The following is a 21373-nucleotide window of genomic DNA, read 5'->3' as shown; positions in this document are numbered from 1 at the left end:
GGTCCAATCTATGTACGCTAAATAGTTTTGAGACATTTCAGTTCCTTAGGTTGTAATTCTCAACCTAATAAGGATTCGACTATTTGAAACATGTCCCAAATATTTGCCCCGTTTTAATTAAAGGAACACGTTGGACAATAGGTATGGGAATTGATGTTCTATATTTGCATCACGACTAAGTAGTTTAGGAGAACTTTATAACTATGTCAAACTTAGACATTGACCTTGTCAGGAATCTTAATTTGACGGTCAAGCAATGTATTTCAAATATGACAATATGGGATAGTAACATTATATCTGTTTCTGAGTTTTTTTGGTTGTCCCTCAAGAAAGTTGCAACAACGAATATGTCCCGTTTGGTCCTTACACATGCAAAACAACAAAGCTCCAGTAACGGATATTCGTCTACAATAGTCAAGTTAGTACCAGAAGATGAATAGTCAAAGAGGTAAATGGTATGGTTTCTTAATTGCAATTTCTTAATTGTGTCTTCTGAATTTCTCAATTGTCCTTAATAGTTGTAATCATCATGTATTAATAATGTTAAGCCACAATAAGTATTATTTTCCAGTAATCTATAGGTAATAATATAGTCATATACAATGTTGTTGGATTTGTCTCATTATATATTTTATTAATATCAAGTTTTTTGTAATTTTTACACTTATGAAAATAGAAATAAATACAATTTAAGATGCGTGTTGAAGGCCGTGATAAATAAAATGGGGCAAAAACATGTTGATAGAGAGTATAAATGGAGCAAAAATATTTAGGGGTGTCAATTCGGTTAAACAGTTTGGGTTTGGGTTGGGTTTATCGGTTTCGGGTTATAACGGGTCGGTTTATAACGGATTGAAATAATAAGGGGGTCGGTTTGGGTCGGTTTTGAAAATTATCGGGTCAGTTCGGTTTGGTTTTTTTAATTGCAGTTTCTATTCGGATCGGGTCCTTATCGGGTCGGGTTCTAGTCGGTTCGGGTCATAATCAATTTGGGTTGAACTGGGTCGGTTTGAAAACGGGTTTAGCCCATTTAATGTGGGTTTCGGTTAAAAACAGTCTGGGTCTTAATCAGGACGGGTCGTAATTGGTTCGGGTCATAATCAGTTTGGGTTTAACTGGGTCGGTTCGAAAATGGGTTTTGGTTCAAAATAGATCGGGTGAAATCGGGTCCAACCATTATTGTTTCGGTTATAATCGGTTTAGATTGAACTTGGTTGGTTTGAAAACGAGTTTACCCAATTTGAAACGGGTTTCTAATCAAAATCATATCGTGTTAAAATTGAGTCGGATGATTATCGAGTCGAATTAGTCAGATAATGGGTAGGAACGAGTCATGTTATAATCAAGTCAAGTCATAAATAAGTTGGGTTTATCGAGTAGTCGGTTGAAACAGATTAGATCATAAACAAATTGGGTAACAGGTTGTAAATGACTCAGTCATAACGGGTTACGGGTTTTAAACGGTTTGGTCATAACGGGCTACGGGTCGTAAACGGTTCGGTCACAACGGGTTACGGATTATAACTGGTTCGGTCACAACGGGTTACGGGTTGGAACGATTTAGGTTTATCGGATTTTTATCGGGTTTTAACGGTTTTCGGTTTAAAACGGGTCGGGTTACTATCGGGTTTAAACATAATCGGTTTGGATTGCTTTCAGTTTCGGGTTGTAACGGTTTGGCTTGATAACGGGTCGGGTTAGTAACGGTTTGCACAAATTCGGTTTAGTTCAGTTTCGGTTTGGAAAAAATTGGGTCGGGTCAGTTTTCGGTTTCCAAAAAACAGGTTTTAAACAGTTCAGTTCCTTTTCGGATCGGTTCGAAACAGTCGGGTTTAACGATTCGGGTCAGAAACTGACAGCTCTAGGGATAGAGAATATAATAGAAATAACTCTAGCACTCCATAAGTTGGACTAGTTGTCTTGCAAAAACTGGAAAACATTACATGGACTCAATAACTAAGCCCACGTAGCCCATCCAAATAAAGAGTAACAATACTAACAACCAGCTTAGGTACGTCTACACATTCTCTGCCACACATTACCCAATCCCACCAAACTACTTTGGAAAACCAATCTGAGACATACACTACACCTCACTTCATTACAGCAAATGAAGCATTCTTCACCATCCTTCTTCACCTTGACAAACATCAACTACTATGCCATATATATAACTATAATGATACACATACTCTGCATAGCAAGCAGCAGCAGCAGCCTTCACCCAATAGTTCTAGTCCCTGGTAGTGGAGGCAACCAGCTAGAAACTCGGCTGACCGCGAAATACAAGCCTTCGAGCCTTATATGCAGGGCATATCCAGGGCCTTTGCACAAAGATAAAGACGGTTGGTATCGAATCTGGTTCGACGCGAGTGTTCTTCTTGCTCCTTATACAAAGTGTTTTGCTGAGAGGATGATGCTGCATTATGACCCTGTTTCTGATGATTACTTCAATGCTCCTGGGGTTGAGACTAGAGTTCCACACTTTGGTTCTACTCAGTCCCTTTCTTACCTTGATCCCAACCTCAAGTAAGTTGCTTATTGGTTTTTATCAACATTTAATTGATTTAAGTATGTTATTTAATTAGATGGATCAGCTAAGTTTGTGTTTGATGGAAAGTATGCTGTAAATTATTCAGGACAACCTTATTTATGCGTTAATTTAAAGGTGACACCATTGTTGATGACTTGATTAGTAAACCTGATTAGTACTTGATCAGGCAAAGCTTGATGTAATCAAGCTAACTTGGTTATTGTTGGATAATATGCTCCCATGGATGCCTGTATTTGCCAGGATTAGAAGAAAAGAGAGGGACGAATTTGATTGAATTCGCCTGGTACTCCCTCCATTCATTTTTGTTTATCGGCTAATTTAGTTCTTGACTAGGAATGATTTTGTAAAGTTGAATTAATGATCAGAAATTTATGTTTTTAATAGCTTTAATTATCCCAAAATGTCATTGAGAATTAATGTAAGGAGCATACCTCAGATCGCTGTATTAGGTGCGGTGCCATTTTGAGGATAGATATCCTTTTCTATCTAATCTGCCTTTGCTCATTTAGCCTTAACTTGTCACCAATTTTAGAAGAGATGTTGGTACTGCAATGTTATGCTCAACTTTATTTGCAATGGTATGCACAACTTTATTTGCAAATTTTAGGCACAACCCTTTATTTGCAGATTTTGGTATTGCAATGTTATGCACAACTTTAATCGAACCATGGGAAAATTTCTGCGGATACCTCTGCTTTCAGGACAGAACGCCTCATGATTCCAACTGTATTGCCTTTTTAGCATATGATTTGGAATTTCAGACTACAACTGGAGTGGCGGTTTGAATTAAGAACCAAGCTATTGTTTTTTTTTTTTTTTTTTTTTTGGTGCTCACCTGGTCACCCTTTGGGCTAATCCAGATTCGGGGATCAACTTGGGTGGTTAGGTTCCAGTCCCTCCCAATTGTTGTAGCCCCAAGCTATTGTAGATCAACATTCAACTGCCTTCTTGCTTGCCATGTCAAATAATACTCCTATCTTGGCTATCTGGACAGAGCTTTAAGGTTGGATTAGGATTTTGTTTCTCATACTCACTTATAGTTGTTAGATTAGAGGGCATAGCTTAGCAGATTCGGATTTAAGGCCCTAGTAGAAAATATACTTCTCCTAATAAACATTTTTAAGTAAAGTTCATAGAGTAGAAGAGGAGGAAGTTCATAAGTGAGCTGGTAAAACTAGTTAGTTAGAATAATTTGTGTTATATTTTCGATGCAACGTTCCCAAGTCTAATCACAACTACAAGAGGATGAACTTGCCATGTTCCCATATCTTAGTACATAGCTTTCGCGATCAGCTTAGGCCACTATAATCACAACTACATTTTTCTAGCTAAATTAATTGCCTTTATTAACTCATGTTATTCTATCATGAACAGGCTCATCTCAGGATACATGGCACCTCTTGTAGAATCATTGGAAGGAATTGGATACATTGAGAGTAAAACCCTCTTTGGAGCTCCATATGATTTTCGCTATGGCTTAGCCCCAGAAGGCCGTTCATGCCATGTCGGTTCCAAATACCTCCAAGACCTCAAAGATCTCATCGAAAATGCTAGTGCAGTGAATGGAGGAAAACCAGTGGTAATTATATCCCACAGTTTAGGAGGCCTATTTGTCCACCAACTTCTTTTACGTAACACCCTATCATGGAGACAGAAATATATCAAACACTTCATTGCACTATCAACGCCGTGGGGTGGGACTGTCCAAGAAATGCTCACCTTCGCGTCAGGGTACACCCTAGGAGTCCCCTTAGTCAAGCCATTGTTAGTAAGGGAAGAACAAAGAAGCTCCGAAAGTAACCTATGGCTCATGCCATGTCCTAGAATATTTGGACGTGCCAAATCCCTAGTGATCACCACAAATGCTAATTACACTGCGAAGGACATACCAAAATTTCTTACTGATATTGGATTTTCGCAAGGTGTACATCCCTATAAAACTCGAGTTCTACCCATGGTTGAAAAATTAAAAGCACCTGAGGTACCAATCACTTGCATAATTGGAAGCGGAGTTGATACACCGAAGACTTTGTTCTATGATGCAAAGGGTTTTGATAAGCAACCTTCTATTATATGGGGTGATGGGGATGGAACGGTGAATTTGTTGAGCTTGCTAGCAGTTCAATCTGAATGGATGAATGAGAGAAATCAACCATTAAAGATCATTAACTTAAATGGGATGTCACATACCTCTGTATTAAGTGATCATAGATCACTTGATCATATTTTAGAGGTAATTTTTGATGTAAATTCTGATATTTTGGAGTCAAATCGTGTAATTAGTGGAGGAAAATTCAAGAATATTTAATACAAAGTACTATATAGAGCCATTATAGATATATAATGTTAAATTGTGACTCGAAATCTACTAGGGTTGACTTTGAACGCAGATATCCCTCAAACTACAGGCAATTTTGAGGCGATTCAAGTTGGAAGTGATAGCTTGGTTCAAGAGCTTTCCAACGATAGGTCATATGACCAATTCCGATAAGAAACAAGAAAGTTATGACCGTTTTAGGAAGACCTGACAAAGCTGGAATTTGCAACGAGGCTGCGAGATATAGCTCTATGCGAGTGAGCTATAGCTCGGCCCTATAAGGACTTGCGGCAGGCATGAGCTAGCTACCGAGCTATAGCTCGATAGTTAGGTTATTCTAGGATAATTGATGGAATATTTCCTAAAATTATATCTTTTCTATGACGGCTATTTGAGTATACTTGGGGAACAATCTTAGGGTTTTATTAGGGTTTCCTTGTGTTATAAAAGGACTCTTTAGTCGATCAATTAGATCATACCTTTCCTGAGCCATTAGATTTAGGACACCTTGTATTATTCTCTCGTTCTTTCTCCAATATAGTGAATAAGCTCTCGAATCCCCCACCCGTGGATGTAGGTCTATTTTGACCGAACCACGTAAATCCTTGTGTTATTTGTTTATCTTCTTTATTGTTTTTCTCGTCCTTAATTTCATTGACTTGTTTCGCATTAATCAAACACAATTACACCCTTATTTCCTAACATATAATTCGTAGTTTTTAGTGTGTAAATTGGTCATATAATGTTTGTCATAGCTCATAAACTTACTTACATGACTACTCTCTTTGTCAGCTTGTATTATATTGGATCTCAAGCCGGGCCAGTGCAACCTATGCGCTTATAAAGAGCCCAGATACTAAAGGGTCTCATTTAAACGAATGCATAGTATGTAGTACGGAGTACAAGATATACTTTCTCCTTAATTTATTACTCATTCAGTCACTCCAATTTAAATGGGCACGTACACCAATACAATTTTTTTTATCAATAATATATTTAATAACTATTAATAAGAATAAATTATAATAATTGAAAATTAATAATTTATTCATTAAAATGATTCTAACAAGTATGCGTAACGTGGCTATCGAAACGAATACCCAGTAAAACAGATCGAGTTTTTGATTTTTCAAATAATTTTTTGCAACCCTAAGTTTTTGATATTATGCTCCCAATGAAATTTGTCTTATAATAATTAAAAATTACCTTAAATAATTAAAAATTATCCAGAATCAAGGCTAAAATGAGAACTAGGAACTAATCTACACCCTTACACAATGTTAATCGGACAATCCTCATGATTCTCGTGTTATTAGTGGCATTTTCGTACTCCCTCTATTTTTAAATACTTGCTCATTTCTCTTGGATACGCATGTTGATGCTAATTTTTTATCACTAATATCTTTACTTATCAATTAGTGTAAATTCTAACAATTGAAAACTAATAATCTATTCATTAAGATGATTCCAACAAGTACCCACAAGACTATATTTTTTCTTATATATAAATCACAAACATTAGTCAAAGTAGGACAATTGAATAGTGCAAAAAATAGAAATGGAGCAAGTATTTAAAAACGAAGGGAGTAATATTTTAACTTTAGAAAATAGATTCCAGTTTCATTTCTAAAAAAGTAAATAAAAAATTAATCAAAGTAAAAGAAATAAGCAATAAAGTAAATGAAATTGCAATTAAAAAAAATTAAAAAAAAAAAAAAAAAACCCTAGGAATCACACTATTAGAATCCAAGCAAATAACGACAGTTTTTCTACAACAACTAGAAAAACTGTCGTAATATTTTAATTCTACGACGGTTTTTGTAACTGTCGTTAGGGGTGTTCACGGTGCGGTTTGGATCATAAATCGCACCAAACCGCAAAAGTGCGGTTTGTAATTTTTTTCAAACCGCACCAAACTGCACCGCAAGATGCGGTTTGGTGTGGTGCGGTTTGCGGTTTACGGTTTAACCGTATTTTATTAAAATTGAAATTATTCTTTTTAAAACAAAACTTTTATTTTATATTGTAATTATTAGTTGATAATTTAAATATTAAACTCTTTTTATTAACCTTTAATTAACTAATAGTCAAAAATTAGCTCATATATTTTAGTTATTTTATATAATTTTAATGAAAATATAGTATAAAAATTGCAAACCGCATTTAAGTGTGGTTTGCGGTACGGTTTGGTCTCAATAATTTTGGAAACCGCACCAAACCGCAAATCGCGGTTTGGTCATTTTAAAAAATCGCACCGCAAAATTTCAAATTGCAAACCGCAACAAACCGCAAAATTGCGATTTGGTTTGCGGTTTAGTGCGGTTTAAACCGCACTCTGTACAGCCCTAACTGTCGTAATATCACGACGGTTTTTTAAAACCGTCATTGAGTTACGACAGTTTTAGCCAATAAATTGTCGCAATAGACACTAAAAATAAACATAAAAAAAATATTTACAACAACTTATGGTTGTCGTAGAGTTGTTTTTTTTAAAAAGAAAAAAAATGGTATTTAAATACCCAATTCAACAAGCCCACACCAAACCCTAAATCCTCCTCCGCTGCTTCATCACATCTGATTCTTTCTCCTCTCTATTTCCCTCAGTTTCTCTCTCCTCTCCTCCCCTTCTTTTTTTCTCTGTTTTGCTCTCCTGTTCTCCACCTTCCCTCAGTTCCTCTCTTCTTTCTTTCTCAAATTATCTCCCCTCTTCTCCTCCTCTCTTTCCTGATCTCTTTTTCTTTCTCCTCACTCTTTCTCGTCCTCCTTCTTCTTCTCTAGTCTTCCTTCTTTCTTTTCTCTCTCGTTCTCCTTCTTTCCACTCTTTCTCATTTATAAAAATGGAGAAGGTGGCTAAGCAAAATTCATGTTTTGAAGTTCAAGTTTATTATGTCGAGGTTTTTTTATTCAAATTGGACCATAAATATTCCAGATCTGGAGTTTATATGGTCCAATTTGACCCTTAAAAACCAAAGAAGAAGAAATTTTCGAAGGTGTGTTAATTAGTTTTGTTCATCTTCGTTTGATTTTTGTTTAATTTGTTTGATGTTGTTATTTTATTGTTTATTTTCGTTTGATTTTTTGTGGCATTTTTGTTTGAATTTGGTACTATTTTTGATAATTTTTGTTATTTCATTAATTTTTTGTTGGGTTTTTTGTTATAAACTACCTAATACAACCTAAAATTTGTGAGAAACTACCTTTTAAAAAGTAAAATGTTGTAAGGTACTACCTTTGGCCAAGTTTCCACCATTAATATAATTTTAAGGCGTTGACCTACCTCAAATCACCCCCGAAACTACCACAGAGTTTTTTTCAAGGTGGTAAGGTCATTTTGGGGTGGTTAGAAGATATTCCTAGTTGGTGAGGGTAGTTTAATTTTGTGATTCCATATGTTGATTTTTGGGGTTAGAGGTGGTGGTTTTAGGATTGAAGGGTGGTTTTGGCTTGGTGAAGGCAATTTCAAGTAGGTTGTGTTGCTTTAGGGGTGAAAGCGTGGTTTTGGGGGTGTTTCGAGGTGTGTCAATGGTGGATTTCTGGCAGAGGTAGTATTTTACAACAATTAACATTTTATTAGGTAATTTCTTACAACATTTAACCTTTTATTAGGTAGTTTTTTACAACTTTTTTTTTATTAGGTAGTTTCTCACAAAATCTGGGCTTTATTAGGTAGTTTTTGATAAAAAGTGCTTTTATGTTTGATTTTTTTTCTTGGTTTTTGATTATTTGATATATATTTGTATTTCTTATTTGATGTTGTGTATTTTTGTTTTATATTTTCATTTATCTTTCTTTATTATGTTAGGTTATCTTTAATTATTAGTTTGTTGGGGTTTAATTTTTAGATCTTTTTTTTTGGGAAATTTTGCGAATAACTACCATTTAAATCACCACTTTTGAGAACAACTACCATTTAAAATTTTCTTTTGAAAAAACTACCACAAAAACACAAAAAGTTTGAGTTGCACTACCGCATTTATTATTTCCGACAAGAATCTCCGTTTATGTGGCATATTTTATAAAATTTCCCTCAAAAAACCCAAATTAAATGATAATATTACACAACATTAACCCTTAATTGGATTATACACTTCAATTTCCCCAAATCCCCCAATTTCGTATAGTTCTCAATTCAATTTTTTGACCATAAACCCTAAATTTAAGATTTAATTGATTAAATAATTTTAATGCAAAATTAAAGATAATTGACTTATAATTGTGTTTTACTATTGAAATCTCTTGTTTTCTGTACCACAATTAATTGAAATCTTATAAACTAGGCTTTCTCAACCGGAAATTCTTCCTGGAAAATAAAACGTGGTAGTGCTAATAAAAGTTTTTGTGACTTTGTGGTAGTTTTTTTAAAAGAAAATTTTAAATAATAGTTGTTCTCAAAAGTGGTCATTTAAAAGGTAATTGCTGGCAAAATTTCCTTTTTTTGTGCAAGGTTGGGGGTTGTCGTTGGTGGTGCTAACTGGTAAGGGGGAGTTATTGGATTTTAGATTTTTTGGTTCAATTTCATATCTAGGGTTGTTTGTGGGTGTTTATGTGTTTTCTGGGTTTAATTTGGTGGTTTTGGGTGTTGGTGGAAAGTGTATGCCGGCGCTAGCTAGGTGGTTTGTGATGGTGGTTCGTGGTAGTTACGGGTTGTGCAGCTGGGCTACTATGGGGGAAAGGGTTAAAGGAGGGATGATGTGGCTGGCTTGAGGGATTTCGGGCTTTTTATTTTAATTTTTGCGACGGCTAGCTGTTGCTAAAGTTGGTTTTTGCGACGGTTTTCATGGTTGTCGTAGTTTGTGACGTTTGAAGCTGTCGCAGATTATTATAGCGACAAAAATGAAATTGTCGTTAAAATTAGTAAAATCGTCGTAAAAAAAAGTTTAAGTTAGTCAAGCTGTCGCAAAAATAAAATTTTACGACTATTCTGATTGAGACAAATGGTTTACAACAGTTGACTGTCGCAACTAATTTTTGCGACTTTTTTTGCTATTTTTGGCGACATATTTTGGCTGTCACAAAATAGCTTCTTTCTTGTAGTGTTAGTTTGAAAAGTTGCGGAATTACAAAAACATCATTAATGAGCACATGGAATACCTTATCAAAATAGCTTATTTCTTATAGTGTCAGTTTGAAAAGTTGCGAAATTACGAAAACAGCATTAATGAGCACATGGAGTACCTTAACCATCCGACTATAATGATATAAGGGCCTGGATTAGTTCTTTATTCTCATTTTAGCTTTAGGTTCTCACATGATCTCAATTTAAAAGTTATCAATGTTGGAGTAAAAATCAAATGTCAATAAGCGAAATTAATTATACATATTACCCTTAAAAAAAGTTATCTCATCATCTATATATTAAATTATACGAAGTACAAGTACCAATTTAAAGTTGTCTCATAAGGTTAAAGCTATGCTAAATTGACTAAAAGTCACCATAAAAATATTCAATATACAATAATCATATTATATCATATTATATCATATAAAGTCGGTCTCGCAGCCAGGCCACGAGACATCGACACATGACATTTCAGTTTTTCGCCAAGTAGGAAATAATTATGTATTATTGTGACACATATGATACTAAGTAATCGAATTTTGGATAAATTGTTTAAGATAAAAATGTTGTATAAAGTTTTATTATCGATAGAATTCAATATTTCATATATACAAATTAATCATAACTTTTAATAAATATATATCATAACTCAGTACTATTTCCATCATAAAATTCCTTTCAAAAAGTTCTTTTATATTTTAATAAAAAATTGAAAATCATTATAAATAAGTTTTAATCGAAAAAATAAATTTAGTTTGTTAAAAAAAACTTTTAGTTCATTAGAAATAATTTAAGTGCAATAGAAAAATATCAAGTTAATAACAACATAGATTTCAATTTATAAATAAAACTAAAAAAAATACATTATTAAGGATAATCCAGGCATTGTCCGGACACAAAATTAGTACCTAATATATAAAGTCGGTCTCGTAGAAAGACCACATGACAGCGACACTTGGCATTCCAGTTTTTTGCCAAGTGTCGAACAATGTACGCCACAAATAGATATTACTAGGTTATGTCTCGTGCCATGCACGGTAATTTTTAATAACTATTTATAAATTAACAATGAATTTTTCTAAAATATTATACGAAGTAATGAATTTATTATAAAAGACCCTATAATTAATTATTATAAAAGAGCCTATTAGCCAGCTACCTATTTTTTAAAATGCATTTGACAATATGTATTTTACTATATATTTAATTTTATCAAAAATTGGTTTAATTTTCTTGTTGTTAACCAAATGGATTTCTTAAAACGTTGTACATTACACTCTATGGTCATTATGTACGTCACAAATTATGTTAAAAATCTGATTTTTTTTCTCTTAAATTTATAGTTGTTAATATTTATTTGTAGAAGGATACATCAAATCTTTTATTTTATCTATTTTTTAATGTTTGAAATTCAAATTACTATCTTAGAGCTTTTTAACATATAATTAATAATTAAATAAGAATAAATAAAATTATTGTTGTAATAAGTAGTACTTAACATTATGGCACAATTATGTTAAAAATCTGATTTACTATTTTTTTTTACTTAAGTTTATATATCTGTCAATGTAATCCACTTCTCTATATATATATTATGGAAAGACATATCCAATCTCTTATTTATATATTATTTTGCTGTCTTTTTATTTATTTATAAGATTTGTCAAATCTTTTCTATGTGTATTATTTTGCTATCTTTTTATTTATGTATAAGATTTGTTTACTAAAGATTATTTAAAATAAATAAAAAAAAACTAAAGGACACACTAGAAAATGACACTTGTCATTACTGGTGTATCTTTTAGTATATATTACTGATTGTTATTTAATTAGATGTATCGTTAGATTATATTGGATAGATTTGTTCAGGATAAAAAAAGTATACATAAAATAATTTATAATTCTTTTGAAAAAAAATTATCTTTTTATTGACCAAAGAATTTTATTTATAACCAAATTGTTTAATACGGGTCTGGGCCACGCCCGTCATGGGAGAGTGCAAGTCCACCACTTAACAAGACTAAGGAGGTTCCACCTCAGAACCATATGGTAATGAGGGGAGTAGCCCCTTAGCCTTATATTGTGATGGTAACTCTTGAATTCTTTCAATGCGGGATTTCATTACCACTCCCCCTTTAGTGTTACTCCCCCTTTAGTTTTTTAGTGTGGGATAAGAAAATAATCACATGTGCGTTGTTCCTTGGCTCAACACCCCCTCACATGTGAGCTGTCCGATCCATAATTTTAGGCCTAGTATACTTTAGCCATTAAGTCTCCAATTCTGATATCGTGGGCATTGCTCTAATACCATGATAAACGGGTCTGGACCACACCCGTCACAACTTTCCACTTTATACGATCAAGGAGGTTCCACCTCAAAACCATATGAAAGTGAGGGGAGAAACCTCGTAGCCTTATAAAGTGAATACAATTATCTTCTTTCTTCAATGTGGGATACACATCCCAGTACAAACTCTCACTTAACTTAATTAATGTGGGACAACACACCACTCACATGTGGGTTTTCTCATGGGCTCAACTCTCCCCCTCACATGTGAGTTGTCCATAATATTGGCCCAGATCACAACACAACTTAACTTGGCTCTGATACCATGTTAGAGGATCAACTCAACCAAAATCTTAATCTGATAGTTAAGGCCTATGAATATGTTTTATACTCTATTTGAGCCCAGGAACAACACACATGTGAGCATTCTCTTGTCCCGCACTAAAACACTAAAGAGGGAGTGTAGTGGTAATAGAATCCCACATTGAAAGAATTTAATAGTTACCACCACAATATAAGGCTAAAGGGCTACTCCCCTCGTTTTCATATGGTTTGAGGTGGAACCTCATTAGGGCCTGTTCTCATACGTTGAAATTCAGTTCAGTTCAGTTCAGCTCAATTCAGTTCAGTTTAGTTCAGTTCAGCTCCTAATTTCCTTCTCTTATAAAATATTCATTTTAATTCAGTTCAGTTCAGTTTAGTTCAGCTCATTTTAGTTCATTTTAGTTCAGCTGAGTTTAGTCAATGAGAACATGCCCTTAGTCTTGTAAAGTGGACAATTGTAAAGTGGTCTAGAGTATAAAACATATTCTTGGTCCTCTAACATGGTATTGAAACCAACGTGACATAGAGGTCACGGGTTTTAATCTCATCCACCCCTCCTTCAAAGTGGATGAATTAATTCGTGCTAGGTATGGGTGGGCCTGTGTTGCATCCACAATTCAAGCCCAAAGGGTCTTTCATGTGAGGGGGAGTGATAGAGTATAAAACATATTACTGGGCCTCAACTATCAGTTTAAGCTTTCGGTTGAGTTAGTCCTCTAGCACAAACACCACATATTACAACTAATATGAATATCTAATTAACAATAGGGTTTTACTCCTATACTATTATAAATATGACCATGTATCATTAAATTTTTTTTAATCTACCTTTGATTTACCATCAAAGTTTTGAATCATGTATTCTTCATATTCGGTTGTAATATTTTTTCACTTAAAAGTGTTTTAATAATTTATTTTTTTACTACGTACCAAATTTAATGCTACAATTATTATTATTATAATAAAAACATTCCACAAATAAGTACAATCTCTAAAATGGGTTTTCTAGGCAAAACTCGGGGGCACGAACTAGTATTGTTATAAACTTTACACTAAATTTTTTTTACTCCATACTAAATAAATAAATAAATAAATAAAAATAATGATTGTGTGGTGAATTAATGGAACATCAAAAACATTGATTAACCTTAACAATGTCTGTTAAGTTACATTCGAGCAAGTTTAGCCCCAAGTCTTAAGACTTGGGGTGACATCATCATTTTAAGTCTTAAGACTTATGCTTAAGACTTTTATCATTTTTCTTCAAAAATCTCAAGCAAGTCTCAAATCGAGTCTTGAAATTTCAAGACCCAACTTAAGACTTGAGATTGAGATCCACTACTCCCACCTCACTTTTATTTTTTTATCCCTTTTTTTTCCTTACACTTTTCTACATATAAATATGTCAAATATTTAAGTCTTAGGGCTAAAGTGATAGATTTTTGTAAGTCTTAGTGAATCTTAAATTAACAAGAATTTGATGACATCATTTTCAATAGGGACCACCAAAAAGGATGTCACGGACTTGGGGCTAAACTTACTCTTAGAGGCCATTTCTTCAAAAAGTGAAGATCGTGGATGATGCCCGTGCAAGTTCTTACTTACAATATGGGATCTTTATGGCAAGGTGTTGAGTTACTTTTTTTTTCTTTTTTTTACAATGAGTACTTCATAAATAAAGGACAAATTACAACCTAGGATATCTAAAATAAACAACTAAAAACAACCAAACCCATTTAGCTAAACCATTGGAGGGAAAACGAAGTGACTTATTACACCCTTGTACATCATTCCAAATACCTCGGAGCTTGGATAACCAAAAGGTTTTGACCAAAAACTTTTCATGGACCACAAGTTGCCAAACGAACCAACACCTTGGAGAAGGACAGATAATGCAAGCGAACACTAAAGAAGGGAACCGAAACTTGCTATAAGACCTATGCAAAATCCCGATGGAAGTAGTGTAGAGACAATACGCCCGAAAGTCGAAAGCACCCTGTTGCCGAAAAAAAGACCCATGACACGACTCCACTCCTAGGGATTGAAGAGCATAGCCACCTCCTAAGAGTCCGAGAGCCAAACCTCGAGAGCCGAATTTTTCCACGACTCTACCAAGTGAAACCTTACACCAAAATGCAGGTTTCTTTCCTGCAATTCTACCTATATAGAATGCAAGAAAATAGAGGACTTTGCTTACCCCAAACATTAAAGATGGGGAGCGTCCTTCAAGATTGTAATTTTTAATGATGACTGTCTTTGTCATCACCAACACCAACACCAACACTGGGATGATAGTCAATGAATGAAGACCCAAATCATCTCGCAACCAAGAAGCAACAGGACAAGCGAACAAACCTCTCCCCTCAAACTTACCTTCTCCCTGCAAATTCCAAATGCAGGGGATACTTTTTGCTTGCATAAATACTGCTAGCCTCTGGAAAAGAGCACAAACACAGAAGACAACACCCAAACTATCAAAGAGGGAGGCCATACATGCAACATGACAACCCCCCATAACACCATCCCACCCCGAACAAGCAACTAAAAGGGCCACCAACCAAACTAGCAAGGGATTGTTTATCCTTACAACCCCTAAAACCAACCAACAAGACTCCAAGAACAACAACACTTCACAACCTTCCATAACTAGAACTACTCTATGCATCTCTATCTCATGAACTAACTCAAGTCCAAGTAGAGAAAGAGACTTATTAAAAAACAGAAACATAAGCAACAAAATAAATAACTTAAACAAGAACATAAATTAACTAACCAAAACTAAAATATAACAACTAAAGAAAACCAGCATACAAACTAGCGTGAGAACAGAGGAAAGGCAACGAAACCTGAAAACCTCACCGGCAGAAATCTAACCCAACACCAAGAACAATCGTCAACGGCTACGCACAGAACTCCTCACTGACCCTAACCGTGGATACGCAAGGAAACCCTAACCTTAACTTCATCTTTACCGCCGGGAATTAATTAACGAAATTCCTTTCGACGGCGGCGTTAAGACTAGCCTTTGGTTCTTGATTTGTTGAGGCAAGCCGCAAAACACTTGACGATGAACCCAAACAAGCGGAACCACCGAAGAGAAACCCTTAATTCTTCACCACAAACCCAAAAAACGAAAATTAAACAAACAGGGAAGGGGGAAAACAGGAAGGTTGGGCTCGCCAGCGACGACTAGGCAAAGCACGCCAGTCGCCGGCGAGCAGGGAGTGAGAAAAAGGGGGCGGTGGAAACGGTGGAGATAAGGATGGGGTTTAGAGAGAGAAAGGGTCGAAAGCTTTTGTTTTTGTTTTTTTTTTGGTTGAGTTACTTGAGTATTCCTTTTCATGCTTAACAGAGTGATGGGCTTCTTCTATAAGTTTGTTATTTTACACTCAAATAATGGATATACCTAACTGCCCTTTTTGATGCAACTTTTTAATTAGGCAAATTACTCATGACTTTGTCATGCTGTTAGTATTCTCATTAATTTTTCCCTAGTCAAAGGAAGTTTTTAGACCAACTTTTGCTCATCTTCTACGTCTCTTTCTCCCAAGAATGTGCATTTGAGCACCAAGACTTTAGAGGCTCATAAAATGTGGCATAGAAATTTTGCTAGGGGAAGATAAATAAAGGAATTGTATTGATTAAAATCAAGTTTTGTCAAAGTTAAAGTATTTTGGGAAAATGACCAATACAAAGGAATTCGGTTTTTCAAGAGTATTTCACCGTGCAATTAATTTAAGTCAACAGGTATGTTACATGTCCTTTTAATACTACTTTCATTTCTTATATTACCCCCGCTTTGCATTACTCGTAAAAAAAGGATATTATTTATAATATATCAAACATTTCTTTAGAGTAATACAAAGCAGAGGTAGTATATGGATTATGGAATATATTTTTGCCAACTAAAAGATATACAGATTCTTTGCCAATATTAAATTGTGAGTGTTTTTTAGACCTATTTTTTTATTTATTTGACTTTAAAGTCACAAGCCCAATTTACATTGGACCCTAAGCCAATGAGCCTGAAAAAAAAAAAAAAAATCTGTTTGGACAAACTTAAAGTCTATACGTGGATAATTATAATATAGCGACCTGGTTCACAATATGAATATTGCTAATCTAAAGTATACACGTGTTAAGCGATGTTATGTTATAGTGACCTTAATTTTAACATAATGACTTTTATTATTAAGAAAATTTGTCAAAAAAAAAAAACTTTTAAAAGTACCAATTTGCGAAAAAAAAAAACCTTTTAAAAGTTTTTTGGTTACAAAAAACCACTACGTTCATTTTTTTTTGCGACAAGAAACCTATTTCTCTAATTACCCTCTAATTAACTTAATTAAACTCTAATTGCTTCTCATTTCTTCTAACTAACCTCTAACCCACCAAATTACTCAATTATTTGATATAATTAATACTTCCTCCATTCTATTAATATTACAACAAGGATGAAATTACGCATCCTAAAATACATTTTATATGCTAAATATCTATAATTGTGTACGTAAGAGTAAAAATAATTATAAAAGGTTGATATTGTGAAAGTATTTTATGAGACGAATCCAACAACATACCATATGATTATACTTTGATTAACGTATAAATCATAGAGCAAGCCCCAGATACTCATCCCGAGTAACGAAATTTGTTACTCAAGTGGCATATATTGTAATTTTACACAAATTTTTTTTATTATTTTTTTTTTTAAAAAAAAAACCTTCGTCTTCTTGAGAATGTTGAGTGCGCTTCAGGGCTTCACCACCACCACCAGTTTCCGCTTCACCACCATTACCCACGATCTCTGATCTTCTTCCCCGTTGTCCCCCTTTTCTTCTTCCTTCCTCGATAACAATGGCTTCAAGCCCTAAACGCCGCTTCGCGGCGAAACAAAACGAAACCCTAGGAACAAATAGTTTTAATTAGGGTCATATCAACCCCTTAGGGCTAGCATCTTGTTCCGGCGGAGGTGTTACTCTTGCGGAGGGAAGGAGGAAGAACGGTGGAGAAGAAGAAGGGTACTGTTAGGGCCAAGGATTACTGGTGGGAGAATGGAGGAAGGAGGAGGGTGTTGTTGAGGATGGAAGGAACTCATCCATTGCTATGAAATATGCTGTGGACGTTTTTACCCCCAACTTAAAAGCACGAAATTACATCCATGCCCCTTGAGTTACATTTGTTGTTACTTAGGATGAGTAACTTGTATTTCCCATAAATCATACTATATGGTCAAACACGAGTGATGAATAGTACATAAAGTCCATTGTTGCAATATTAATAGAACGGAGGAAGTATACATATAATATATATATATATATATATATATATATATATATATATATATATATATATATATATATATATATATATAAAACAACCACCCCCTCCCCTTCCTCCTCCCATGGCATCAACCCTCTCCTCCATCAGACCTACTGTCCAGAGCCCATCCACCTTTGGCGAACTCCTCCACCACCAGACGACCCTCCCTTTCCCCCTAATCACCGTCCTCCAACCACCTCCTTGATTTTGAAAAACCCAAGAAAATCAATTTGGGGGTTCTAAATGTTGTGCATCTTGCTTGCAATTGATGCTTGTTTTGGCTTTACTTATTTATGTATGTGAAGGTAGGGTGATTTAGACGCAAATTGTAATCGATTTGAATTTGATTTGAGCATGTTTGAGTAAAAGAGAGCCTAAAATTCGAAGGGATGTGGTGGTTGCTAACGGGGATAAGGGGGAAAGGGAGGGTCAACCAGAGGCGGAGGTGAGTCGTCAGAGGTGGGAGGATTTGGGTGGCGAATTTGGTGGGTGAGGGGGTTGCTTCCAAGGGAGGGGGAAAGGGAGTAAGAAGGGGAAAGGGTGGTTGGTCTGTGGTTTTTTTTTTATGTATAAATTAAATCTAATTAATAATTAATTGGGTGAATTAGAGGTTAATTAAAATAAATGAGAGGAAATTAGAGGCTAATTAAGTTAATTAGAGGATACTTAAGAAAATGGGTTTCTTCTCGCTAAAAAAAAAGGAAAAATTGCTCCCATTACTCTGAACTTTGCCTCGTCCGCCTAAATTAATCCCAACTTTTGTTTATTATCTATCACTTCCTACTTTAGGGGGTATTAATTTCTATTGCACCTAACAGGTCATCCAACCTGATGTAGCAGGTTACCTAGACACGTGTAAAAACGTGATAGGTCCAAAAAAAATTTAAAAAAAGGAAAAAAAAATAATAAAAAAAAACTACCAAACCTAGCCACCACCCCCCATTCCCGAAAACACTCCATCACCACCCCCACCCAGCCGAAAACTCGCGCCCACACCCGAAAAACCCTCCCCCGCTGCCAAAAACCGCCGCCCTGCCATCGCTTCCCTTCCCCAACCCCCGAAAACCCCTCCTCAGCAGCTCATCCACCCTCGAAAACCCCTCCTCCCCCTAGAAAACCCCTCCCTAGCAACTTCCGTTTCCGGCACGAGGCAGGCCCTCCAGTTTCTGGCAGAGGGGAGGCCCCTGCGTGCTGTTTCCGGCAGGAAGGTGGTCGTTTCCGCCCCCTCCGATTCGTCCCCTTCCTCTTATTCGCCCCCTTCCCCCTCCGATTCACCCCTTCCCCCTCCGATTTGCCCTCTTCTCCCTCCGATTTGCCCCCTTAGCTTCCTCCTTCCGTTTCCGCCACCTTGCTCCCTCCACTTTCGCCCCTTTCCTCCTCCGTTTCAAGCCTCAAGTGGCTGGGGCTGAGGGAATTGAAAGTGGTTGTGGAAGTGGCTGTGAGTTTTTTTTTTTATTTTTTTTTGTTTTTTTAATTTTAACCTATCATGATGCGACACGTGTGCAACTAATCACAAGTCAGCAAAATTTACCTCTTCAACCGGTTCCAAGTCATTTGGGTGAAATAAAAATTAATACCCCCTAAAGTTGGGAGTGATAGATAATAATCAAACGTACAGATTAATTTGGGCGGATGAGGCAAAGTTCAGATTAATGGGAGCAATTTTTCCAAAAAAAAATGAACGTGGTGGTTTTTTTAACCTAAAAGCTTTTAAAAGGTTTTTTGCAAAATGGTCTTTAAAAATGTTTTTTTTTTTGACAAATTTTCCTTATTATTAATATTGACCATTATATTATAACTTTTATTTAAAAAACTTCACCTCTTACCTTTAGTTGTAGTAACACAATAGCTTTTATTTTAATATAATAACCTTTATTTTGATGTAGAGACCTTTGTTTATGAATAAAACGACCATAATGTCACTAATATTAGTGGTTATTGTGAACCAGGTCTATTTATGAGTTTTTACAGTAATAATTTTAATAAGTTCTTCATTTTTCATTTTTAGTCATATTTTAATTAGTGCTATGTTTTTATTTTTGGAAACTTATATGAATATTTTAGTATTTTCTTTTCCATTAGTGGTCTCCTTGTATCATATTTTATTTATTTATTTATTTACCTTTCTCTCCTCCCAAGTTACCCACTATTGCTTTTTCAGATTTATTTTTTTGTCCTTCAAAAACCTACTATACTTTCAAGTATCTACATTGGGAGGTGATACACATAGACTTAGTCTATGTGTAGCCCCACATAGACTTAGTCTATGTGTAGCCCCACATAGACTTAGTCTATGTGTAGGCCATAGAAATCCAATGGTATGGCAATACATCAGCACTGTAAAAATGAAAGAAAGCGAGTTGAATGGGAGAGTTAAGCGGTAAAAAGAGAGCGGCGGTAAGGAATTGTGGATGAAATTATGGCATCATTTTGTTAAAAAATATTACTTCTTCTAGCAAGGTATTGTTCTGTAGTTTTAGAAACAATTTCTATGGTAATGGCTAACGAAGTTCAAGAAATAAATTCGTCGAATTGAAACTAAAATAAGAAGATCGAAACTTTTAGGCGACATTAGAGATAAGTTTCAAAGCAATTGACCAGTTTTTTTTGTTGTATAATTGAAAATTTTTCTCTTGATTTAACATATAGCTATATAGAGTAAATTAGATATATGTTATATTGATAAAAAAAAAATTCAAGGAAATATAATTGATTTGAAGTTGTAAGGGTTGAAGAACAACAATCCACATAGGTTGGGGGTTAGGAAGAGGGTGAAGAGGGTTTCTTGTGGTGACATTGGTGGTAGTTCTGGGCAAAGAGTACCTGCTGGACAGAGGATTTCTAGTGGTAAAATTGGTGGTGGTGACATGCGCATACAGAGGAGATCTAGCCCTAGCACCTCCAACCCCAGCAACAGCCTTCCGCATGGTGCTTATCATGTCCATGATCACTGGTCCCCAGAGGTTTCTGGTCAGGACTCTAGTGCTTATGGTCACTCTACTTCAACAATCGAAAAACTTGATTGATTAAGTTAAGCAATCTAAGCCAACTAAATCTAAATTTGGGTATTATTTGTGAAAAAAAAAATTGTTTTGGTGATTGAATTGTTTTTGATTAAATTAGTTGGTGGTTTTCATTTAGTATTTTGAACATTATGTTGATTCTGTTGTCGATGTTGAACAATTAAGTAGTTTGTTAATAAATTAAGCAGGAAAATCAGTCGGTTTATTAAGCTTTATATTTTGGTTGATTATTATGAACAAGTTAATGATGGTTATTATGTGAATTATGATCAAGTTTCTTATGGTTATGATGGTTTTGTTTATTATAGTTATTAAGAAGTATAAATATTAATGGGTCATTTGATTTAGACAAATTAAAACTGTTCATGATTATTAAGATTGCAAATCCATGGTTTTAGTTTTAATGTAGTATGTCGATGCACTTCTGTGGGAAGTTAATGGTTTATAGTTAATAATGTACAAGTATAATGTAGTTTTTTCTGTAGTT

The 21373-nt window shown here is 35.0% G+C and overlaps 1 protein-coding gene across 1 annotated transcript; it reads left to right on the top strand.

Annotated features, from left to right (window-relative positions):
• The first annotated feature begins 1394 nt into the window (after positions 1-1394).
• Positions 1395-4911, top strand: LOC110695557 (lecithin-cholesterol acyltransferase-like 1). Its single transcript, XM_021872776.1, has 2 exons — positions 1395-2529; positions 3929-4911. Exons 1-2 carry the CDS (start codon positions 2111-2113, stop codon positions 4860-4862), a joined length of 1353 nt encoding a protein of 450 aa, XP_021728468.1. The 5' UTR covers positions 1395-2110; the 3' UTR covers positions 4863-4911.
• The last annotated feature ends 16462 nt before the right edge of the window (positions 4912-21373 follow it).

This window comes from Chenopodium quinoa, unplaced genomic scaffold, assembly GCF_001683475.1.
Source record: "Chenopodium quinoa cultivar QQ74 unplaced genomic scaffold, ASM168347v1, whole genome shotgun sequence".
In the NCBI taxonomy this organism is placed as follows: Eukaryota; Viridiplantae; Streptophyta; class Magnoliopsida; order Caryophyllales; family Amaranthaceae; genus Chenopodium; species Chenopodium quinoa.
Note: the sequence above shows the minus strand (reverse complement) of the source record. Positions and strands in the feature narration are given on the sequence as shown.

Bases quoted from the DNA above. Each gene is read 5' to 3' on its own strand.
- LOC110695557 (XM_021872776.1), top strand. From the start codon at position 2,111: ATGAAGCATTCTTCACCATCCTTCTTCACCTTGACAAACATCAACTAC. The intron at 2,530-3,928 runs GTAAGTTGCTTA...TATCATGAACAG, and splicing joins TACCTTGATCCCAACCTCAA to GCTCATCTCAGGATACATGG.